At 43.7% G+C, this 26,422-nt stretch overlaps 1 protein-coding gene across 1 annotated transcript in view; it reads right to left on the bottom strand.

Annotated features, from left to right (window-relative positions):
* Window positions 1-3,687: 3,687 nt before the first annotated feature.
* The window catches only part of LOC138248885 (zinc finger protein 850-like), a 199,267-nt gene continuing 176,532 nt past the window's right edge, over window positions 3,688-26,422 (bottom strand). The window contains exon 5 of the mRNA XM_069202865.1: window positions 3,688-7,433. Within this exon, the coding sequence (XP_069058966.1) occupies window positions 6,148-7,433 (1,286 nt within the window). The 3' untranslated portion in view covers window positions 3,688-6,147. The remainder of the gene's footprint in view (window positions 7,434-26,422) is intronic.

Raw genomic sequence — 26,422 nt, 5'->3', positions numbered from 1 at the left:
CTATGTGGGGCCCCCCAGATGGAGAGAGGGCCCCTTCCCCCCTCCCCCAGATCCCGGCAGCATGTGCTGCCTTAGTCTTGCCACTGCCCCACATCAATGAGTCAGGGTATGTGCGTCAGGTCCGCATTGCAGCTCCCCACACTCACCAGCTCTACACAGGCAGACTCCCGGCCACACCCCGCCGCCACCTCCAAGCCTGTGGCTCAGTCTATCAGGCTCAGCCGCACGGAGGATCAAGTCAGGCCACCCCGATGGCATCTGTGACAGCCTCTGCTGCCTCATTTTGACTCTAGGGCAGAGTATGGAGTGTTTCAGCTGTATTGCCTGCTACCGTGGGCTGGTACAGGGCAGGACTGTAGGAAAGTACCATCTTGCCTGGCATGTTACCCCCATATTTCACTGTATATATGTTGTTTTAGTTGTATGTGTCACTGGGACCCTGCCAGCCAGGGCCCCAGGGCTCATAAGTGTGCCCTGTATGTGTTACCTGTGTTATGACTAACTGTCTCACTGAGGCTCTGCTAACCAGAACCTCAGTGGTTATGCTCTCTCATTTCTTTCCAAGTTGTCACTAACAGGCTAGTGACCAATTTCACCAATTTACATTGGCATACTGGAACACCCTTATAATTCCCTAGTATATGGTACTGAGGTACCCAGGGTATTGGGGTTCCAGGAGATCCCTATGGGCTGCAGCATTTCTTTTGCCACCCATAGGGAGCTCTGACAATTCTTACACAGGCCTGCCATTGCAGCCTGAGTGGAATAACGTCCACGTTATTTCACAGCCATTTACCACTGCACTTAAGTAACTTATAAGTCACCTATATGTCTAACCTTTACCTGGTAAAGGTTGGGTGCTAAGTTACTTAGTGTGTGGGCACCCAGGCACTAGCCAAGGTGCCCCCACATTGTTCAGGGCAAATTCCCCGGACTTTGTGAGTGCGGGGACACCATTACACGCGTGCACTATACATATGTCACGACGTATGTATAGCGGCACAATGGTAACTCCGAACATGGCCATGTAACATGTCTAAGATCATGGAATTGTCACCCCAGTATCATTCTGGCTTTGGGGAGACAATTCCATGATCCCCTGAGTCTCTAGCACAGACCCGGGTACTGCCAAACTACCTTTCCCGGGGTTTCGCTGCAGCTGCTGCCAACCCCTCAGACAGGTTTCTACCCTCCTGGGGTCCAGCCAGGCTTGGCCCAGGAAGGCAGAACAAAGGACTTCCTCAGAGCGAGGGTGTTACACCCTCTCCCTTTGGAAAAAGGTGTTAGGGCTGGGGAGGAGTAGCCTCCCCCAGCCTCTGGAAATGCTTTCATGGGCACAGATGGTGCCCATTTCTGCATAAGCCAGTCTACACCGGTTCAGGGATCCCCCAGCCCTGCTCTGGCGTGAAACTGAACAAAGGAAAGGGGAGTGACCACTCCCCTGACCTGCACCTCCCCTGGGAGGTGCTGAGAGCTCCTCCAGTGTGCTCCAGACCTCTGCCATCTTGGAAACAGAGGTGCTGCTGGCACACTGGACTGCTCTGAGTGGCCAGTGCCAGCAGGTGACGTCAGAGACTCCTTCTGATAGGCTCCTCCAGGTGTTGCTAGCCTATCCTCTCTCCTAAGTAGCCAAACCTCCTTTTCTGGCTATTTAGGGTCTCTGCTTTGGGGAGTTCTTTAGATAACGAATGCAAGAGCTCATCAGAGTTCCTCAGCATCTCTCTCTTCACCTTCTGCCAAGGAATCGACTGCTGACTGCTCTGGAAGCCTGCAAAACTGCAAAAAAGTAGCAAAGAGGACTACTGCAACCTTGTATCACTGATCCGGCCGCCTTCTTGACTGTTTTCCTGGTGGTGCATGCTGTGGGGGAAGTCTGCCTCCTCTCTGCACTAGAAGCTCCGAAGAATCTCCCGTGGGTCGACGGAATCTTCCCCCTGCAACCGCAGGCACCAAAAGACTGCATCACCGGTCCTCTGGGTCTCCTCTCAGCACGACGAGCGAGGTCCCTTGAACTCAGCAACTCTGTTCAAGTGACTCCCACCTGTCCAGTGACTCTTCAGTCCAAGTTTGGTGGAGGTAAGTCCTTGCCTCCCCACGCTAGACTGCATTGCTGGGTACCGCTTGATTTGCAGCTGCTCCGGCTCCTGTGCACTCTTCCAGGATTTCCTTTGTGCACAGCCAAGCCTGGGTCCCCAACACTCTAACCTGCAGTGCACGACCTCCTGAGTTGTCCTCCGGCGTCGTGGGACCTTCTTTTGTGACTTCGGGTGAGCTCCGGTTCACTCTTCTTCGTAGTGCCTGTTCCGGCACTTCTGCGGGTGCTGCTTGCTTCTGAGTGGCTCTTTGTCTTGCTGGACGCCCCCTCTGTCTCCTCACGCAATTGGTGACATCCTGGTCCCTCCTGGGCCACAGCAGCATCCAAAAACCCTAACAGCGACCCTTGCAGCTAGCAAGGCTTGTTTGCGGTCTTTCTGCACGGAAACACCTCTGCAAGCTTATTCACGACGTGGGACATCCATCCTCCAAAGGGGAAGTTCCTAGTCCTCTTCGTTCTTGCAGAATCCACAGCTTCTACCATCCGGTGGCAGCTTCTTTGCACCCACAGCTGGCATTTCCTGGGCATCTGCCCACTCCCGACTTGAGTGTGACTCTTGGACTTGGTCCCCTTGTTCCACAGGTACTCTCGTCTGGAAATCCATCTTTGTTGCATTGCTGGTGTTGGTCTTCCTTGCAGAATTCCCCTATCACGACTTCTGTGCTCTCTGGGGAACTTAGGTGCACTTTGCACCCACTTTTCAGGGTCTTGGGGTGGGCTATTTTTCTAACCCTCACTGTTTTCTTACAGTCCCAGCGACCCTCTACAAGCTCACATAGGTTTGGGGTCCATTTGTGGTTCGCATTCCACTTCTAGAGTATATGGTTTGTGTTGCCCCTATACCTATGTGCTCTCATTGCAATCTATTGTGACTGTACATTGCTTTCTATTGCTATTACTGCATAATTTTGGTATTGTGTACATATATCTTGTGTATATTTGCTATCCTCATACTGAGGGTACTCACTGAGATACTTTTGGCATATTGTCATAAAAATAAAGTACCTTTATTTTTAGTATATCTGTGTATTGTGTTTTCTTATGATATTGTGCATATGACACCAGTGGTATAGTAGGAGCTCCCAGTTCAGCCTAAGCTGCTCTGCTAAGCTACCTTCCATCAGCCTAAGCTGCTAGACACCCCTCTACACTAATAAGGGATAACTGGACCTGGTGCAAGGTGTAAGTACCCCTTGGTACCCACTACAAACCAGGCCAGCCTCCTACAAGGACACTGAAGGCAATGGAGGCGGATGACAGAGGGGTCCAGAGCACTATGAGCGAGACTGCCATCTTGACACCCCAAGCCAAGCCCCTCTGCATCCTTCCATATTTAGTTTAGCGTTTTTCAAAGACAGAAGAATGCATAGGAAGTGGTATACATATTCTATAGGTTTCCATAGCATATTCTGCTTTTCTAAAAAAATAAGCTTCATTTACTTCCCCCATCCTACAAGGGAATGTTACAATCCAATCTGTTGAACATGGAAAGTACATGATGCTTCTCACAGAGTTTATCAGAAATAATAGAAATACATGTATGTCCCTGAGAGCACTCTTGTGCCGGAGTGTGCATTACAGACCACGTGTCATTAAAGTAAAAATTGCTATTTAATAAGGGTGAAAATGTATTAACATGAAATCCTTTAAGCATTATTGGCCAACAAAGCAAAAAGTAGAAGTAAGTTTATGCTAAAGTGTCATCTTTGTACAAAGTAGGGAAAATGTTTTAAACTGGATTGTTGTTTACAGATATGACAAGATTACCAACAGTAAGTGAAATGAAACATTTTTAAAAAGTTTAAAAAATGCATTCTGAATTATTATATTCTATTAAATATAAATAGTGGGACACCATGGGGATGGCCAGATGAATCAGTGCCATGTGAATGCTGCTTGACAGGTCTGTATTTCATTTAATATATTAGTGCATTGCAGGTATTGTGATCATGGTTCTTTTTCATAGAAACTAACAAAATGATTGTTAAAAGACAGCCTAAGACTTGAAAAGTTCTTGCGAGATGGTGTCATCTGGTTACCCTACACATCATAATTACTAAAAGAAGAAAACATATACAGAAAAAGATAAGATAAAGGCAGTAATGGAAACCTAAAAGTACTTCCCATTTGTGTGCAATAATTATCCAAAGAAACGTATAGTGGTGCTAAGTGGTCGTTGATGTCCTACTGCCTAAAGACAACCGTGTATGCGTAACAAACATACACAACATATGAAAATATATTCGAACGGTTACCTTTTTGGACTTGATTGAATGGAAACACAAAATTACATCAAGGAGGACTCTCTTCTTATACAATTACATTTTGAAATTGAGTGAACTCTTTTTGGTTTAAATTAATACTCTGAGATATAACATTATTGAACATTATATCCATGACAGCATATGTTTACTGTACATATACATGTGTTTGAGTGCTGTGGTCTTTGAATTTATTTACATAAAAAGATTGCTTGTCCTAACCTCAACACATTGAAGTCTTCTATTTACAAGCATACTTAATTCCCAGATTCGAGCAATGAAACAATCATAATTTAATAGAAGAAAAGTACAGTTTTTAGTGAACATTCCCATTTGAAAAACAATGCATTCATCAACCCAACTGCCACAAAAATCATGTAATATAAAAAATACAAAATGACAGACATTTAGAACATGACCCTACATTCTCTTTGAAGGGATCTGGAGATATTTACAAACCATATGGCCGTTGGCCTTGTAGTTTATGGTATCATCAGAACCCCATGATGGAAATGTAGGACCGTAATACATGGGTACCTATTAGTATCCTACAAAAATAACAAAGATTATACAGTGAAATATACCTGGACCTTAATGTTTAGATAATTCACTAAAGCAACAACCATCCCCATGCCCAGGCCCATGAATGAAATAGAAAAACGTGCCCCATGGTCAACAATGGCAAAGGTTACCAATGTATTGCACAGCAGGATCAAAGAGCTCTCTCTCCTTACAGCACGGAAAAGGCAACTTCCAGAGTGGGAGGGTAGTTTCAACATAATTTTGTGTTTTTCCAAAGTTAGAAAGTGCAATAAATGAAAAATTACCTGACACTGGCAAGGTCTGGACACTGGTTCTTTATAAACCTTACAACCCTGTGTGCTGAAAAGTAAACAAAAACCTACCATATTTACTGTAGCAAAAATAATTTTCTTGGATGTATTGCTGACAGCGACTTATAATTTCATGACAGACTGAAACACCCACTATTCGATGCTTATGTATGAGTTTGCCTGGGTGTACAATTGCCGATGCACAGGTAGTTGCAAAAGACCATGAAAGCTCTTCCTACATCCAGTGCAACAGATTGTTATTTCAACTTTGTGTGTTCACTAATTGACCACTAGGCATAATAACTCAAGAAAGCTTTTCCCTCCCTTACTACATCTGTGGGTTTGCAGGAGGTATCTTACAGTTTATGAATGACTGAAACATCCATTATGTTTTATGTTGTTTTCCCTATGTGTGATTGCTGGTGGCATTTTAGGTATGTTGAGCTAGCAAAGCTCAATCCACCTTCACTGCAATTGTATGTTTTTTTTGTATGCCTTCACAGATGAATGGTTAAGACTGATGCTTGAGAAAAACTCTTTCCACATCCACTGCATGTGTGTTTTTTTTCCATTTGTGTATTAGCTGCTGACTCCTTTGACACATGGATTTACTAAAGATCTTTCAACATTCAATCCATATTGTATGTTTTTTCTTCTGTATGCCTTCACAGATGGACGGTTAGGTCTAGTTCTTGAGTAAAGCTCTTTCAACATTCTCTGCATGTGTATGTTTTTTCCCATGTACTTTAGATGGTGACTCTTTGGATGCGTGGATTTACAAAAGCTTTTTCCACATTCACTGCAAGTGTATGGTTTCTCTGCTACATGCCTTTGCAGATGGCTGGTTAGGAGTGATGCTCGAGTGAAGCAATTTCCACATTCACTCCATGTGTATGTTTTTTCCCATGCGCATGTGCTGGTGGACTTTTATAGTTGATAAACAAAGTTCATTCCACATTCACTGCATGTGTATGGAGGTTTTTCCTGTGTGTGTTAGCTGGTGCCTCTTTAGCTGTGTAGATCTACTAAAGCGCTCTCCACATTCACTGCATGTGTATGGCTTTTCTCCTGTGTGCGTTCGCATATGGATGGTTAGGTGTGTTACTTGAGTAAAGCTCTTTCCACATTCATTGCAAGTGTATGGTTTTTCTCCTGTATGAGATCGTAGATGGATGGTTAGGGACGATGGTTTAATAAAGCTCTTTCCACATTCACTGCATATACATGTCTTTTCTCCGGTATGCCTTCGCAGATGGATGGTTAGGTGTGATGTTTGAGTAAAGCACTTTCCACATTCACTGCATGTGTAAGGTTTTTCCCCTGTGTGCATTCGCTGGTGTTTCTTTACAGTTGATGCCTCCGTAAAGCTCTTTCCACATTCACTGCAAGTGTAGGGTTTTTCCCCTGTGTGTGTTAGCCAGTGGCTCTTTAGATTTGAAGATTTATGAAAGCTCTTTCCACATTCACTGCAAGTGAAACATTTTTCCCCTGTATGTAATAGCAGATGGACGGTTAGGTCGGATGGGCGAGTAAAGCTCTTTCCACATTCACTGCATGTGTAAGGTTTTTCCCCTGTGTGCATTTGCTGATGGATCTTTACAGCTGATGACCGTTTAAAGCTCTTTCCGCATTCACTGCATGTGAATGGTTTTTCCCCTGTGTGTGTTAGGTGGTGGTTCTTTAGATGTGAGGATTTACTAAAGCTCTTTCCACATTCTTGGCAAGTGTACGGCTTTTCTCCTGTATGCCGTCGCATATGGATGGTTAGATCTGCTAGTCGAGTAAAGTTCTTTCCGCATTCACTACATGTGTAAGGTTTTTCCCCTGTGTGCATTTGCTGATGAATCTTTACAGTTGATGAACGTGCAAAGCTCTTTCCGCATTCACTGCATGTGTATGGTTTTTCCCCCGTGTGTGTTAGCTGGTGGCTCTTTAAATGCGTAGCTGTACTAAAGCTCTTTCCACATTCACTGCAAGCATAAGGTTTTTCCCCTGTGTGCTTTCGCTGGTGGACCTTTACAGCTGATGTACAAGCAAAGCTCTTTCCACATTCATTGCATGTGTACGGTTTTTCCACTACATGTCTTAAGTGGTGGCTCTTTAGATATGAGGATGTACTAAAGCTCTTTCCGCATTCATAGCAAGTGTAGGGTTTCTCCGCTGTATGTCTTAAGAAGTGGCTCTTTAAATATGAAGATTTACTAAAGCTCTTTCCACATTCTTGGCAAATGTATGGCTTTTCTCCTGTATGCTGTGGCAGATGGATGGTTAGCTCTGATGCAGAAGTAAAGCACTTACCACATTCACTGCATGTGTGTGGTACTCCACCTGTGTGTGTTCGCTGATGCATCTTTAGTTTTGATAAATCAGTTAAGTGTTTGCTACAATCACTTCATTCCCCACAGGTGTGTGTGTTCGCTGATAGAGCTTTAGATTTCCTGGGAAGGTAAATCTCTTTCCAGATTCACTGCTGGTGTATATTTGTTTGCTCCTGTGTGAGTTCCCTGATGGAACTTTTTAGTTGCTGTGAGTGGAAAGCTCTTTCCATTTATACGGTATGTGTCTGTGTTTTCTGCGGTATGTGTTCGATATTTGCCCCATAGCACTGATGGCTCATTAAAAGTCATCTTACATTCATTACACCTAAATAGGTTTTCTGTTGAGCGGTTACTGGGAGCAGTGTATGGATAGTGAGCAATTAAATTTCTTTTCACAAACCCAGAACCTTCATGTTATTGCTTCTGTTTTTGTTTCCTAATAACTCTTAGCTGTGATGGTTGATGAACACTCTTGCCACATTCACTCTGTTCTCATGGGGTTTCCCATGTGCATGTTTGTTGATGCTACTTTAGTACTGAGGAGAAGCCAAAGCTGGTCTTACATTGTGTGTATGTTTTTTTCCCCTTTGGGGTATAGAGTCTAAGCGTTGGTCATATTTTGGTATAAATCATGTAAATGTGTTTGCTGACTGACAATTGTGGTTCCTGATCAACTAATTATACTTTAATATTACCTAGATGTGTGTAGTATTTGCAGTGTATCTGTTCTTAATAATGATTAATAATCACTGGAATTCTTGCAAGACAGGTAACATAGGTATGGCATTTCAATCCGAAGCTGTGTCTTCAGCCTCCATTAAGAACGTTCAAGTATGTGTGCAAAGAATAGAACTCACAGCTTATCTGAATAGTCTGTTTCTTGGACAATATTTATGGAATACACGCACAAAGACCAAAACCCATTACCGAGTCTTTATGTTCTAGTAGCAGAACACTTCTTTCTTTTAACTTTCAGCTATCTGCTTCACGATTCATGTTTTGTATACCCATGGTCTCTTTCTGCAGACTGTAAGGTCCAGCCAAAACAGCGTTTATGATGGACTAACACCACAGCATTTACATTATATTGTTAGAGAGGGGAGCAGTGTTGTAACTACCTGATAATTACCTATGATAAAGGGTGGTATCTGGCATATTTTAATACTGCATGTGATTTGCTAGTGTAATATTTGTGATTTTAGTTTATTTAGATGTTTTTGGTCTGGCAGTATGGATGTCCTCAGCCTCTTGAAGCTGCTGGATTGCACGTGATGTTCTTGTAGAATACGTCTGATCATTTATGATATGCTGTGTCTCCTGAGAGTTGTTCTTTTCAAATTACTGTTTGTATCAGTTCTAGTTCTTCTTGAGTATCAGATAGCTTTCCAATATTGTCTTATTTTCTTCATTACTCTTCATTTTATTATGTGTTCAGGAATCTCCTCTCTGGGGATACAAAAAATACTTGTAATGTTGAAATCTATAGGCAGCAAAGTGTACAACATGTCTCTGATGAAATGTAAAAAAAAGTGAACACTTGAATACATTTCAGCTAATGATAATTACTCTAGGTAGCAATGCAGTCCATCTTTTTAGCTGACTGTGCCACTATAGACAATAATCATTCTTATGGAAATCTGCATTGATCCTGCTCCAAAACAATAATACAATGAACAGCCCAGTATGTACCAGAGTACACGATCATCTGAATAGTAACATAAGCAACCACACATAATGGTATTGACCTTGTTGACCTTGCCCTGTGAGTTGCAGCTTATGTTCTAAAGCACAACAACACAATTAATCAGTACATTTCACTTTATCATGTTCATAGCTTAGTAAAGAATAACGTTAACGAGATTTGGGTGGCATGTCAAAGTATATCATGTCTGTAGGTTCAATGTCAAAAACAGTTGCCAAGCAACGTCTATATCATCCAAAGAGATTTAGAGGGGCTGCCACATTTCAGTGTCTAAATGTTTCCTGCAGGATGCATACAGACTGGCCATGTGTTCAATGATGGTGTGTTTATTAGAGTCAAAACTGACAGTTTAGAGGGAGGGCAGTTCTTGGTGTATGCAGCCTTACCCTAAGCAACTAAATTGGTATGTGCGAATTTCTGTCAAAACAGTCCACAGTCTTAAACAAAAAGTGTTGTAAACCATATGGGGGTGGGGGAAGATTAGATTTCTAAGTCAAAAATACAATGCTGAGATCACACAGGAAGCAACTGGATATGCTAATCAGATCCAAGTACGATGTGTAGACCTAATGGAAGCTGACTTGCACAAGTTAAAACAAGTTCTGGTAGTGCCGGATTTAAAATGACACACAGTCTACTTGGCTTACAAGTAGTCGCATGAGATATGTCTGTACTAGGTACGGAAATCGCTGAGCAGAGTTGGATCCACATATTGCAGTCCTGCTGATTACTAGCACTCTACTGAGAGAACAGTAAACGTATTCAAAGGTATTTAAAGAGACATCAAAAATGTCTATGTTCACCCATCAGGTTTGAGAAGAAAAGCCACGCACTGCTTGGACTGATAAGGCTAAACAAGTGGCTACTCACAGGAGTGTTGCTGAATAAACTCACATGAAGCACACAGGGAATTACCCTAAATGTAATGAGCATCTGAGAAGATGATATAAAATGCTGTGTAATGCGATGTATGCCTGAGAAAAGTTGCCTTCCCGAAACACAACAGACCTTGGTTATATCCTTGTCTGTCTTTCTATAGAGTGCCATTGTAAACAATAAGGGCCAGATGTAGCAAAGGTTTTTATCCATTCTGTGTCTATGGGAAAAAGTGTTCGTACATATGGCCCTAAGTGTTTATAATTGATGACTTATTGGTTTGGGAGACCATCCACTGGTTGTTGCTTGTATTTAAAGATAAATAAAACAAACATAATACAAAAAATGTGTCAATGCACCAGATCAAACAAAACTGTGAATATTTAAAGAAATTTATAGCACTGTAAGGGAACCCAGCACCTTCTAAATGGTGCATTCAGTGCAACTAAAACTATCACTCAGAAAATCTATTGCTGACTACGGACTTCTCCTAACTCAACCTCCAACTCTATTTAATGCTACTCACAAAAACAGCAGCAGCGAGTGAGAGAAGGTATGAATCTGAAAACAACTAACCACAATGACACCACAGGCACTGAGCACCACGCAAACCAAAGGACAGCATACTACATTTGAATAGTAACCTGCAGAGCCAGCAGCATCAACACAGCCATCTCCAACCACAAACCAAAGATATCCTAAAATGCATGGGCTGATGTGAGGTTCAAGATGTAACCCTCCAAGACATGCTCCGAGATGAATAGCAACAGGGCAGGCGGCAACAGGCACAATAACTTTGGGCTAGACACACAAAAAGTGAAAGAAAAAACAGCAGTACTGCGATGAGCAACGGGTGGCAGACACAGTTTTAAAGTTAAGATACAATGACCCTCAACTGGGAAACAATGCAATGGGACATTTATCATACTCTGCATTCAAAGGCAGTTTTATTGCTTTTTGCCACACTATACAAAACCCTCAAAACCAACCTTGTGCTAGTCTTTACTATGATATGCATAGTATTCCCCGCTCCTACTGATATGGCAGTCTTTATTAAGACGAGTCCACACACACTGTATCATACTGATGGGGTTTGGAGTTATTTACACAATAAACTTACCAAGGGGGCAACATGTTAGGGAAATCTATCTGGCCTATACAGAAATTCACTTCTCAGATCCACTCCTTAAATGAATTATATGTTTGAGCAAAAAAGCCATACTAACAGATAAATCTGTAATAGGTAATTTGAGGTAGCTTTCTAACCACTGTACATAAAGCAAGAAGCAGCCCATTTAATTGGATAAGCTGCTCTGACAATTATTACATTAATGATGGCTGTATCAACAGAGGGGGGCGCTCTCTGACAATATGGGCACAGCAACCACTGCCCTTATGCCAAAGGCTGGGAACCCTGTAGACAGGTGGAACTCCTACAGGCTATATCTGCTTAATTTGGATACCAAAATACTGGCTATTGTACTGGCAAACCGATTGAGAGGAGTAATCTTGGATTTGATGCACCCAGACCAAAATGGGATTATGGCACGTTGTTCGACCAAACGTAACCTTAGATGTCTTTATAACAACATTGCTGCAGCAGGAGTTAGGGCTCTGCTGGTGGGAGCCTCACTGGACACCAATAAGGCATTCATATCAGTGGAATGGCCCTGCTTAGTCGACATTATGAGCAAGATGGGATTTGGTCCCAACTTCTTGAGATGGGTCAAGTTGCTCTATACTAACCCCAGGGTGCAGCTCAAAGTCAATGATGTCCTTTCTCAGGAAATCCCCATAAAACAGGGGCATGTGGCAAGGCTGCCCCCTCTCACCAATGCTATTTGCCCTAGCATTAGAGGTGCTGGCGGCATGGATTCAAGTCGATGCCCAAATATGTGGATGATATTCTATTGTACCTAGCCCACATGGACAAATCTGTTTTTTTGCGGATAGGTGAGATCTGCACTATGTATGGGAACTTCTCCAGCATTGGGATAAACTGGAAGAATTCCTTGGTATTCCCAATGGCCAGCAGGTGAGTGGAGGGCCGCCTTCCCACACTGTTAAAGGTTGCCACTCATCTTAAATTTGTGGGTCTGTGTATCTCAAAAAAGATGATACTTACTATGAGGATAACCTGATCCTACTGATTAATACGCTAGGCAAAAATGTTTAACATTAGAGGGGCCCGCTGCTGTTGGGGAAGGCAGCAATATTTAAAATGATAGCGCTGCCCAGATTCACCCATATACAGCAGAATAGCCAATGTTTATAAATAGGCTCCTGAGATCCCTGCTCTGGCTAGACGGCCTGCCACAGATAGCACTCCAAACACTCCAGCAATACCTAAAATATGTAAATACTACAAAGTGGCACAGATCAGTGTTGACAACAAATGGGCAAATGTACCATGGAAGATCATGCCTTCTGACTGGATTGTCTGGCTGGGTAGGAGGAGCAATTTGCATGCACTGTTCGGTGAAGAGCTCTCGGCCTACACCTCAGCAACACCCCAGCCAGCGACAGTGGTAACTACGAGTCATAGATTACTAAGGGGAATAACATGGGAGAGGAGATTGACTCCGAAGACCCCACTGTGGCTATAAAGAAGATTGGGCCCGGGACAAAATTACAAGGATTCACAAAATGGGACGATATTGGCCTCTCCACCTTGGAAGATGTGTGGGACACAAATGGTATTGTACCTTTTGCACATCTAAGGACAGGGTATGAGATGGCACCCACACAGGTATTTAAATAGCTCCAGCTATGTCACGCACTGAAAGCACAGATATCACTGAAGAGGAAACTAAAGAGGAACCACTGCTGGAGGGGAGGCTGCTGAACGGCCATATGACCACAAAGGTAGTCTCCCCTGCATTTTGCACTTTGCTAATGCACAGAAAGAGCTACCGGGTTCGGGTCCCGTTGGCAAACTGACATGGGGGAACTAGTGTGCAATAGCGATACAGGCACGTTTTTAGCTGATTCAGCTGAAAATACTACAGAGAATCTATTATAAAAAGTCATTCCTACATAAAATAGGCAGGGCCAGTGACAAAGCATGCCTGCGCACCTCCATCCAGGAAGGCACATTAATGCATACCCTATGGGTTTGCCCGAACAAACGCCCTTTCTGGTAGAAGGTTACTAGGAGACTGGAAAGTGTTGCAGGCATGCCCATTGTCAGACAGGCAACCCTAGGCTTGCCGGGGATATGGCACAACTCGAACATCTCCTCTTACGAAAATAATTGCTGGTTAACTTGGATGTCCTGCTGGCAAAAAGGGAGATTGCAAGGTATGGGGGAAACCCAACTAAACCACAGCTGTGGCACTAGGAAAGGGAAGTGAACATATGCCATGTCTTGAAAAAGCTGGTATACAAGGGAAGAGGGTGTATGAGGACATTTGAGAAAATTTGGGGCGGTTGGGACACCGAGAACAAATCATACCGGATTGTAGGGTCGACCAGCTGGGCCCGAAGTAGAGACAGGGACAGAGCTGTGTTAATGAAGGTTAATCCACTTATCTATACATAGGATTGTAAACTGTGAACAAGACTTTATACACAAATCTCTACATGACAAGTATGGTCAACACGGATGCAAGTGTGAAGGCCTCAGACCAGGGTAAGAAATTCCACCTTTATAAATAAGAAAGCAAATGTTTTAGACCTCTTTCAGAATGGCTTGTAATAGCGTGAACACCAGAATCCTAGGAGAGTCTAGGATCATAATCATGAAAAGAGCCACAAATGCAGACACCACTTGACAATACAAAGGAAAAGAAGGAGCCAGCACAGAAGCCTACAATGCCAACAGTGGAGGTGTGCTCAATAAAGAACCCTGACTGTGTAGAGGAGTCAGAGCTGCAGCAGAGTGACACACCAGAGACAGTCACCGATAAAAATGTCTCAAGGCAGTGCCTCAAAAATGGAGGAAAAAAATCTGGTGAGGCTACAGGCGGCCAGGAGAGAACACAGTGGAACGAGAACTATGAACACACCGACCAGCAAGAGGTGTATGAAAGAGTCTAGTAATAGTGTGAATCTGGATTCTAGTGAAGAATCTGTACACAACATGTAGAAATCAGTGGACAGTGGAGAAGGATCAGTGAACCTGGAATGTGAAAAATAAGCATATTTCCATCTTATTCAGTACAAATTTAGGGGCATTTAAATCAGTGGTAAAGAGGCAGGAAGTTATGAGGCTAACATGTTACTTACCTTTGGTCACACTTTTTCTGGGGGATACAAATTCTAAATTTAGATTCCTCACCTTTTGACCAACCCAGGTGCAAGACTGGATCCGGAAACTTTTCTCCAATAGCTCTCCCACGCCGGCAGGGGGCACTGGTTCCAAGTCGGCTTTGCAAGCTGCACTGCGTGACATCACTGGAGCCATAAAGCACCCTGTTTGCAGGCTGCGTCAGTTACCATTCGTTTTGTATTGTACCCTCAAGGCTAAACAGATGACACTAACCTACTAAGATAGGTTCTGTTCTCAATATTATCAACAGAACATTATTGCTACATGTCTTATTTATGATGTAATAAATAACTATGTATAAAAGATGCATTTGTAAACAGTTATTGGTAGAAACGAGAAGGAGTCTTGGTGTAGAAAACCGTTCTATGGGGGGCAGGGGATGAGAAATCTTCAGGTAGACATTGTATCCACCATTAAAAGGGAGTTACAGGACATGGGTAACGTGCGTCTGATGGGTATATCTACCTGCAGATTCCTCACCTTTTGAATACATTTCACTAGCAGTACCACACTCACAGGTGGGAGCATGTCTGACTAAACCAAGAAGTCCTGTAGAACTGAGTAAGATAACTGACCATCCTTTCTCACTTCTGCATCGAAACAGTCACGTTTACCAAACGTGTGAAGGAAGGACCTAGTTGCTGCTTTGCATACATCTGCTAAAGGAACACCTCTAGCTAGGGCGGATATACCTTTGGCAGGATGAGCATGAATACCTTAAGGCGGCTCCTTTTAAGCCATGGAGTAGCAGATGTTGACACAAAAGATGATCCATCTTGAACTTTTCCTTTCACTTTCCCTATGTATCCAATGAAGAGTTGATCATCGCTCCATTAAGAAACATAGGAATTATAGCCTGAACGTCTTCATTCCTCTGAGGTGGAGGGAAGACTCGATTCGATGTGGTATCCAATACTGTCCATATGAATATTATGCACTTAGAGGTCACCAGGTGAGAATTGATCTTGCTGACCAAACAGCAGAATTTCTACAAAATCTGAGCCATCTTGTACATGGTACATCAGCAAATCGGGAGTGCTGCCTTTGATTAGCCAATTGTCTAGTTAATGGAATATAGAAATTCACTTCCTTCTGAGGGAGCTGCTACCACTTGCATCACCTTTGTGAAGACTCATGGCTCGGAAGTGAGGACATATGGTAGGACTTTGAACTGATAATGTTCTGATCCTACAGTGAAGCAGAGATACTTCCTGTGTGACCTCAGAATAGGGAAGCAAAAACAGGCATCATGCAGATCGACAGAGACCATCTAGTCGTCCACATTAAGCACTAGCAGAACATGGGCTAGGGACAGCATTTTTTTTGAGGAACCAGCTCAAAATCCTGGGGTCTAGGATCGGTTGTAACCCGACGTCCTTTTTTGGGATCAGAAAATATCTGGCATAGCATCCCTGTCTCTTTTCCTGCTCTGGAACCAATGTTACTGCATCCTTGAGTAAAAGGTAATGGAATTCCTCTTGGAGTATTTGCAAGTGTTTGAGAATAATGTCTCTAATCGTGGTGGTATGGGATGGGGCTGATGTTGGAAGGGTAGAGAATCCTGCTTTCTATAATTAGTAGGATCCAAAGGTCTCCCATGTTCCTAGCTTCATTACTTGTTGTATCTGAGGACTAAGCTGAGTGGCAAACGACTTGATCAACTCCACTGGAATCCCATTAGGGGCGGGTGTCTGCGCTTTCTTCGTGTATTTGATAGGCGCGCCGATCTCCTCCAGAGAAAGCTCTCCCTTCACATTCGGTCTTTCTCCCTCCCCGCCAACATCCCCAAGATTGACAATTCAAGGTCTGCAGACGATTTCCCAATTTCATGCTCCGCCTCCAAATGCTTTACCTTATAAAAGGCTACAATGCTGCACAAATTCTACTAGTATATCTTTGCCTGTTGCTCTCACCTCCCCGGTTGCCATAGGCATCTTGCCTATCCACCTTGAGGCTGTCTCAAGTCTACCATGCCAGGCCAGCAGCCTACCTGCCTGATCCCCTACTTCTCATCAATTGAACTGACTAGCCAAATACTGTAGCTGCGCTTTATCACTTAGTTTCAACTGATAGGAACCTTTATGCATCTCAAACTGTCCTAGCAGCTTGGGCAGTATGCTCCAGTATGATTTTCCACCCTAGCTCCGTTCCATCAGCTGTACTTTGTCAATTTTCATTTTTTTTAAGAGCAGTGGCAATTTGAATCCTGTCCATCAATACTGCCTTGCTGGCTTCTCACTATATTTTCCAGGGAGTTGACTGATCCCTCACTTTCCTAAAAGTACAGTACTTTAGCTGTAGTTCCCAATCATTTAATCTATACCCGCCTCCCACTGCCTTCAGTGTTTCTCCCATCGTCCTCAAAAGTGGTGATTTGTCTGATATACCGTAGCCAACAGCACCATGTTCCCACTGGTGGGATTTCTAATTTTTGGCTATCTTGTCCAGTCTGGAGAATGGTTTGTGGTCTCCTGAGAAGAAGGATTACAACCTGTGAGTCTAACAAAGGAGAAGTTCTGATATTTGGTCCTGATGAAGCGCTCCTGGACCCGTATGGACCCTTGACCCATGAATTATGGGTGTATGATAATTTCCTGCCCCCTTTTTTTGCACCGTGATTAATAGAGTGATTGAGCATGATTTCTCAGTTGTCACTCTCTGCTTGTTTTTTAACCTTGGCCTAGACCTTATGTTGATACGAATAAACTCATGATGATGTTCTAGGTCCTGAGGCAATTTTATTCTCTCCTCTCCTGCTCATTTGGTGTTTGTAACTGGGCAATACCCGTTACATACCTCATTACTGCAGTCACTATAAAAGATCTCCTGCAAAGAGCCCCCTTATGGGGAGCCCGTCAGACATTGCAGTGCCAGTCTGACGAGGAGCATCCCTGATGATTAAGCATTACATCCGTTTGGATGTGTGAAGGCTCTTGCTCCTAATATTTAGGTTTCCCTGTTGCTTTTTTGGAACAGTGTACTCTGATTTTGAGACTGATAACACTTGGGAGACGGTACACTGGACCATTAATCTCCCTGTCCCTCCTTTTTCAGTATACTTAAGTTAATTTTATACACGCTACTAGTATAAAGGCAATTTAATGTATGTGATAAATGTAGCTTGAATCAAATAAAAAAAACTCTATTTACAACTTTATATTAAAATGTATGCTGTCTGCAAACATGTTGATAGAAATGCAATTTTACCTTGTTGATGTGTTGGATTGTTTTCTAGGTCAAGCCAAAAAGATCTATTGTGAGCTTAGGAAGAATTTACCAGGGCTTATAGCCCACTTGCTGACTCACTTGCGGGCTTCATTTTGATAACTTTCCTTGTTCCAGCTTGTCCACCTTGTGTTTGCCACTACTGTGGAGCACAGTCTCTTCTCCATCTCTCTGACTGACTGGCTTCTAACCCTCCAATGCTCACTTTTAGGGAACTACTTTTCTTTTTATTTACTTAAGCACTTCATGAGAGTGCATGTGTTTTTCAGCATTCTCTATTGTATGCCCTCCTCCCACTTTCTTTTGCTGTTGTCTCCCTCATGTTCCAAGCTCTCTTGTGTGTTTCTCCTCCCCACCACACTAGTCCAGGCTCTGTGTTGCTTTCTGGAGTGTGCTCTTCTTCCTGGCCGCACTGATTTCCCTCATGCACTGCTGTTCCTCTCCTCATTCACTCCCAGTTGCCTCCTTCCCCTCCATTGCAATCCTGGAAAAAAATGTTTTTTTGTGCTAGGGCTGGGCAGTGAATAGCTGCTGAAGCCCCTGCCTACTACAATTACTTGTGTGCTGTTCCTATCTATTGGTTCCCTTTCTTGAGGGATCTTGGACAGGTAAAAGAAAGTGCCTACCTCGGACCACTTAGTAGGCATGTAATTACAAGCAGACAAGTAATGAAGCTTGCATGTGCACCTGGCATCATGCTTGTGGGCACCTACAAAATGACACCTTTCGTGGCTATGCTGCACAGCAACTGCTGTACAGCATCGCCAAAAGGCACTGGCATAGACTATGGGTCCCTAAAGTGAGACTCACTGGCTTTCCCATTCCTTATTTATTTTTTTAAATATTTATATTGGTTTTTTTCATTGTGAACAGTATATATAACAGAACAGATTGTTGCTGTACATAATGGGAGTGGAACAGTATGTCAGTAAGGAACACAGTCTTACAATATAGAATACAAATAAAAAGGCACGCTTAGTTGTCAGCTAATCTGCTGGTGCGATTAACAGAATGAAAATCAATGAAGGAGACAGGATAGTGCTGTGTGTAATCCATCATATAATCAGCAATGGGGGATAAACAAGACCAGGGGGAGAAGGGAGTATGTGCAGAGGGTGGCAGCAGCAAGTAGGTGGGTGCGAGGAAGTGGTGCGGTATTTGTTGTTGGGAGCATGGTTTAGCCATAATCAGACACACACCAGGTGGGTCAGGTGACAGGGAAGGAGGAGGGTGGACGGGGAGTGTTTTCTCCATCTGTCTGCACCGACACTAGACTAGAAGTGGGAACAGCAGGCGTGTGGTGGTTTAGGTCATTGAATTAGCAGTGTGTCATCTATCCTATCATGCGTATGGGAGTGATCGTTTTGTGGCGTGTGGGGTTTCATCTTGTTCGACTAGTAGGAGGAACTGTGTGTATAATGTGGCCGATTGTGAAGAAATGGGACTTTTGCAGAGATGTCGCACTTCTTCATAGTGAAGGACATCTTCCTCCGCTCGCCCCTGTTTACGCAGTGCCTAATACCAGGCCCTCACCGATGTGGCTGCAGGCGATCGCCAGTGAAGTGTAAGTGTGCGCTTGGCAAGGAGAAGCGCTAACGCAGCAAAACGGACACACACTTTATATTGCTTCCGGTGCTTGAAGATACCCAGAGGAAACGCCTACCAGGTACGGAGATCTGGTAGTTCTGTGGCCTCCTGCAGAGTGTCATGTACTGCTTGCCAACAGTGCTGCAGGGCTGGACATGAACATAGCATATGCATGAGATTTGAATTGCGACATCGGGGTAGACTGCCTGTGCATTCGGGTAATAGTGTGTAATAACCTGGGAAACGAGGGAGGCTGACAAGGGGCGTGGACAGTGTGCATGCAGGAGTTCCAGTCACAAGGTGATTAATGCGAAGCACACAGGAGAGGCCACCGCCACCTGTAATGGACCGGGCGAGAAGGGTACAGCCTTAGGTAGAAGAAAGCAGCAGAGGGTGGCTACGGGGAGGGGTGCCCGTTCATCGCTAGCCTCTCCCATGTGTCTCTGCGCATTATGCATGATAGAATCCTGCTCCCAGGTTGAGCCCTAAAATCACCTGTTTTATTTTATTTTAGAAGCAAATCCTGATGGTCTAACAAAGAGCCTTATTCTTGTGATGGGGATGAAGGGGTGAGGAGAAGAGACAGTGGAGGAATAAGAACCAAAGCAGAAGAATAAAACAGACATGAGAAATAAAGAGAAAGAAAAACAAGTGTACAGAGAAAGTAGAACAAAGCTGGAAAAGCCATAACTGGGATGAAAGGCCATAATGAGAAGTTAAGCGGAATCGGCTAGCCAATAATTTTGAGGTTTTTATTTTTAATGTTACCTGGGCTAAAAGGACACTCACCTTTTCCTTTAATCTGAGAACACTGGAGGTGGCACTCAAGCCAGTTGCTGGAGCTAGAAGGAGCCTGCAGGGCCTAAGAAAAAAAGAAGGAACGATCCTGTGAGATTTTTACAGACTTTTTAGCCCATGTGATAAATGGAGAACAATAAAACATGTAATTGTTCAGACAGCCTTGTAAGTAGACTGTTACCGACTTAAAACAAACCCACATTCCACAACCTCTTTTTGTCCCAAAATCCATGTTCACTCTGTGTTTTTTTAAAGTGTGTGTGAATGTGTTTATGAGTGTCTGCGTTTTGTATCGGTCTGTCTTTGCTTCTGGACTAGATTAAGATATACTTTATTTCGGATGAAAGAACCATCAAAGCATACAAAAATAATCACAGGTAGAATGTTTTACATACAAAACAATAGTATTCATAGGCAGTACTAGTATCTGCATCTGGGCTAGTCTGTTTGTGTCTGTCTCTGACCCCTGGGCTGTTAAGACAAGAGCACTCTAGGCTTTGGTCTGGAGGCAACTATTGGTGTTTGTGGCCTAAATCTATCAGTGCCCATCTCCATCACATCTCAAGCTGCTCCCCTGTGTCATGTGGAGGCTATGTCTAAGATTCGCTTGCAAGATGTTTTGTTTGCATCTCATTGGTCAGTGTCTGTCAGTTTCACTTTCTTCATTGTGTATTTGTCCTTTCAATGGAGCATGGACAAAGCACAGATTATTTGTTTTACTGGTGTCCTTCCACTACTTAGGCTGAGACTCTGGGAGTTTTTTTTAAATCTGCGCTCCCTCCAGTCTTTGTTGCCCCCTGCCGTCTCCAGTTGTCATTGCTTCTCACATTTAGTTGCACCTCGCATTTTATTTAATCTATTAAGTAAGCCCGAAGAAGGCAAACCTAGCTTCTTGATTGGAGTGAAATGCAAAATAGTCAGCTATGAAGGCCATGTATATTATTTTCTTTCTCTCTGCAGACAGAAAAGCATGTGACCTCGTGCACATACAGGCGATAGAGCAGATACAGTGCAGTGGAGAAAAGCAACTCCACTCCCACATGTCAACGTGGCCCTGAGTCACACAACAGACCAAAGGTAGCTGGTGAAATATGAAAATGGCAGGACATAAAAAAACAAGGTGAAATGCAGTGGGTGATCAAACAAATCATGTAGCCCCCAATTCATAAAAGAAGGTTTAACTGGTGTGGGGAGATTTCTGCAACAGAAAGTACTATTGTGCGACCATGTATCTCCACCCAGCCAGTATAAGAAAGAAGCAAGCGCTAAATGCACTGAATAGGGCTGCTTAGTGATTGTTCTCCATCTAGGCCTGCAAATACAATGAAAACAGTACATTTTAGCTAATGCCATAACAGCAATGTCTCAAAGAGTTGCACTTATTTCATTATAAAATTAAACTAGCTGCAACCTTCCAGGAGGTGGTGCTGTTTGATTGCACTACTTCAGAACAACTGCATTATATCAATCTAGTCACTGAAAGTGCTACTGGCATCATTTACTGTGTAAAAAAGCTCAATGATGTGTTTTCATAAGACGCCTGAAGCATTTAGTGGGTGTTTCTGATGGCCATGAAAGCTGCACCACAACAAAGTCAAAGTAAGTAATCTGTAATCTGTTAAACATTGTAGAGGGACTGCTGCAAAACCGAGGTTTCTCACTATTCGAGTGCCATGGGGTCTGACTGCATCATGCCAAAGCCCTTTCGTCTGCATCATGGGGTGACTCCTCAAGCCTCTCTCTAACAATCAAGAAAGTAAAGAGATAAGCGCTATTAGAAAGATTTGCATACACGCGCAATGGTCATCCCATAGTTACCTGGCTGCCCGATGATGCTCTGAGGGAAGGTATGTATTATATGTAAGAACAGATGGAAAAAAAATCTGACCTGAAAATCAAAAAGGTGGAACCCCAATTCTCTAATGCAGAAGCTGCCACTGACGAAAGCTATTATTTTTGTCTCCTGTAAAAATGTTGATTAGCATCTATGCTCGGGCCTCGAAAAATCATAAAAATGTTACCAGACCTGTAGGTCTAGTGACTTAAATAATCTACTCAACCTAACTGTAATGTTCATGACCCTAAACTGGTTTCAAATTATGTAATCCTAGGCAATTATTTTAATTCACTGAGCCGCCATTTTCTTTATTATCACATAGGATAGCACATTTAAATATGTTAGTGCAGCAGGTCTGCTTTACAAAAAAACTCTTGTTTAATGGACTAAATGTTTGCTCCATATATAATACAAATCTAGCTGCATTTAGGACACACATGTCCCCGGACTTGTCTCTTGGTTCATTAAAAGCATTTTCACTGGGCAAGAATGTTTCTCTAATCATTGGTAAAATAGCTACAAAATTTCCAAGTGAAATGCGGTTTTGCAGACGAAACTATAAAGTGCATAAATAGTAATGTTTGGAAATACAGCTTCTGCAAATATTTGTCATTTGGCCATCAACCAGTACAATGTTCTGATTTGTTTTGCTCACATTTAAATCTTTGCACCACACTTATAAACTACAAAAAAGTGCATTTATAATTTGTACTATTTATTTATCAGCTATTTAAACATTGTGTTAGAAAAAAAAACTTGCAGCCTTTTGTTTCACAACGATTGTCAGATAGCTCCCTTTACAAAATCCACTAACTGTAGTAAGAGAAAACAAGCATTTACAATGCAATGGGTCTCGCGTTTGCTCATGTTAGAGCTGATCGCGTTGTAAACTCCTAGCCCGACTTTTCACCTATCGGGTAAAAGTGCATTTATGTACACAACCCGAAAAAGTGAAATTAACAATGTAAAGTGCTCGACTTCTGCCAAGCGAGATCGCGCTCGTAAATTACAGAAAAAGTAGTCCACGAGCCCGATGGAAAACAGCGAGCCACGCATGTTTTCTGTACTTGGTCGCTGCGCTCGAGGAGGGCTAGCCACTGGAAAAGGCATGACGTATGCATGCCTTCGACTAATGAAAGCAAGCAGATTTTATTAGGCAAGCCCACGAACCAATAAAAAACACTGACGTGAAGTTGACAGGGCTCCGAGCCCTTTTCTAAATACAAAAGAGTATTGCTGCGATACGCATGCGCGAGTAGAACACCAAAACAATTGCCACACACACTACTTCACTCACACAGTTTGCACCCATTCAAACACTCGCACCCAAGGCTAAAGTGTTTAACTTCTCACCCATTTTCGCATGAAATCAATGCATAACTGCTTTGACAAACAAGATCAACATTTTAACTCTGGTCCATTAAAACACTACCCATAAATACTTAATGCAGTTCAACCAATAGCACACCCACAGGGAAAGTGTGCTACATCCTTAGAAAATATGTTTTGGTGCCAGGGTTATTAAGGGGTATATATATGGTATAATAATACCACCCTGGGATGGGTAAGACAATACCCTGCCTGAACGCTGTGCTCCACACAGCAGCAGGGTCCCTCTGTGAGGGGAGTTTCTGTGGCCAGTCTGAGTCAGCACAGCTGCCAGATTTCTATTTTCCTTATGAGTGTCATTTCCATATTGTCTTGGGGGGGGGGGAGGTGTATGCGCATTTCAATCCTTTGCCTGGTGCTATGCAGCAGTTAAAAGGTGTGAGCCTTTTATTCCACCCAAATGTTTAGATTCACAAAGAACCAGAACTGAGAAAAGCAAACTAATACGAACAGAGAACTACATTAAATCACAACAGACTCTTTCCTTTCTCAAAGCCAGACAGCGCTGCTCTTTCAACCTTTCCCTTTTTAATGAGATCAAGCATAACAAATACGCTTTCCTGACAGTAAATAGAAAGAATCGTGCCAAAGGTAACATACTGCCTAAACAGTTAACGTTAAGATCATCAAATCCCATTTAAGGCACCTCATTAACAAGCTGGTGCTGGCATAGTGTTATTCTAATTAATGTACACTGCCTCCTATTATGTCCTATTATGACAACAGCAATAGTTTGCAATTATCCGCTGAGACTGGCTGTTCTGAGGTACTTGCTTACATGTCAGTGCTGTTTTTTTCTCTCACAAGGACGCATTGTTTGATAACTTCTATTAATCACTGAAGTGCACATGGCAGACACAAACCCTTAACACCTGCATCTTATCCCTGGTCACGATACAGCGCTATTATTGTTTTTCCTTTAAGCCATGCTCCACAGTAGCCCATGCTGATATGCAACATGTCTAAAAAAAGATTGACAAAGGTAATAGTTCTCACATATCCGAACTTGTCGCCTTTGCCCATGGTTGTTATAATTAGTCTTATTACATGGCAATAATGATTCCCTTCACCTCACAATAAAAGGTGTTCAAATACCACACATGCAGCCCTGCCAAGTTCCCCAGGTCCATAATTGATATGCTGCTCCAGTCCAGGTCTTTATTTTGAATTTTGAGACTTGTAGTTTTATTTGATCCATTACAAAATGGGACTACAGTTCCCAGAATTCAAAGGAAAAAAGCTTGGACTCGAGCAGAACATCACGCATAGATGTGTTGGAAAACCTGGCAGCTGTGCACATGAACACTGAAATGTCAGACATAAGCTGCCAGGTTTGAGGGGCGGGTCGGGGTGGAAGAGACAGCAGCAACTGAGGCCCAGGCAGCTCTTCAGACCACGGCAGCCCCTTCCCTCCAGCAGGAGGGGAGCTGAGGCCTCACTCTCTGCCCCAGGAGCCTCCTCAGGGAGGCCAAGCTGAGAGGGGGTCTCTCTGGGCCGAGGAGTGAGACATGGAGGGGAGGCAGGGAGAGGAGGGCTGGGGCAGGGAGAGGAGGGCTGGGGCAGGGAGAGTGGGAGAGGAAAGGTGGGGGGGAGAGGTGGACAGAGCGGGGAGAGACAGGGAAAGGTGGGAAAGTGGGATGTTAAACGGGGAGAGAGGTGGGACAGGGAGTGTTGGACGAGGAGAGGAGGGACAGGCAGGGCGAGGAGAGCTGGGAGAGGAGAAAAGCGGTGGGACAGTCAGAGTCGTACCTCCACACACGGGTGCCATCCCTCGGGGACGGTGAATATGACAGTCCGAGGCCTGAGGGGCTGTCCGGCCTCAGAGGATGGTGGGAGAGGAGAGGTGAGACAGTGGGAGAAGAGGTGTGGACAGTGAGAGCAGAGGTGTGGACAGTGGGAGAAGAGGTGTGGACAGTCGGGCTCCTACCTCCACAGAGCCCGGGGAGGGGGAAGATCTCAGTCCCAGGCCTGAGGGGGTCTCCGCACAGACACAGGATCCTCCCACCCCTAGAGCTGCTGGAGCCGGAAGAAGAGGCCGGAAGTGACGTCATTCGCTGCTGGTGCTGCCTCTGCCCTCGCTGACCCGGAAGAGAAAGTCGCGGTGCGTGCCTGAGAGTAACTGAAAGAGACAAAGGACTAAGAAGGAATCCACAGGCTTGTTAGGCTGAGTTGGGCTAAAGGCCTGATCAGTCTGTTGCTAAAAGCATGCCATAGTCCATACATTAATGTATTTAGTATGAAAAGTTATAACAAAGGCCGTTGGGCATATTTATTGTGAAAAACAAATACTGAAGGCAGTAGGCCTTTGAGAATGGATTGTTATGCTATGATAAAGCTGGGTATTTTGTTAGGTGGAATCACACAGATTACTGTGTTAGACAAGGGGTTTGATGTTGTAACCTCCTCTTACAAACCCTGACGGCAAAATGTTTGCCCTGTCACAATCCTTGTCAGGACCTCTTAGGAGAAGTTATATTTTGTTTTGCTATATTTAAACGTTTGTGCTTCTGTGATTGTATGACTGCATACCTGATGCTTTCCTAGTGAGAATTATGCTCAATAAAGAAGACTGGTTTGGTCATGCGGATAAGCCAAAGGTCAGATCTGTTTAGTATGAAAATGGGATACTATTGATTTTTATATTGTGAACAGCATAAGTTATTTATTTTAGGATGAGGCAAGGGAGCCCACCATACCATTTATTGAATGTACTGGCAATAAAGCCCCTGGGGTGCAAAATGAGACAGTGTGGCCCAGCCCTGGGGATGCAGATGACATGATGTATGCAGGAGATGTGGTGATGTAGCTTCAGTGTGAACCCTGATTTGCTCTGGGCACACTGTTGATCCCACTTGGAGACTGGCCATTCCAGTGTTACCTGGCGTAGAGTTAGAAGTGGAACCTTTTTTGGGACAGGCCTTGTCTCCAGTTTGGTGTCCTTGTTGATTACAGCTACACCACCAGGCCTTTTTGGGATCAAAGTTTTTACCCTTGTACCCAAAATTGGATTGTGAAGAGGCTCTGGACCCTCCCTCTTGAGCAGGTTTTTGGGGCCCTATAGAAGACTCTTTACCTTTTCCCTTGGATGTCTCAACACTCTTCCCCTGGGGAGGCTTTGTGACCCCTTTCTTTTGGTCACCCCCTGTGGAAGTCTTGGTCACCCTAGTCTTGACCCAATGGTCCGCCTTCTTTCCCAATTCTTGGGGAGAAATTAGTCCTAAGTCTACCAGA

The sequence above is a fragment of the Pleurodeles waltl genome, chromosome 8 (assembly GCF_031143425.1).
Source record: "Pleurodeles waltl isolate 20211129_DDA chromosome 8, aPleWal1.hap1.20221129, whole genome shotgun sequence".
Taxonomy (NCBI): domain Eukaryota; kingdom Metazoa; phylum Chordata; class Amphibia; order Caudata; family Salamandridae; genus Pleurodeles; species Pleurodeles waltl.
The sequence above is the reverse complement of the archived record's forward strand: the minus strand, read 5'-3'. Positions and strand labels throughout refer to the sequence as shown.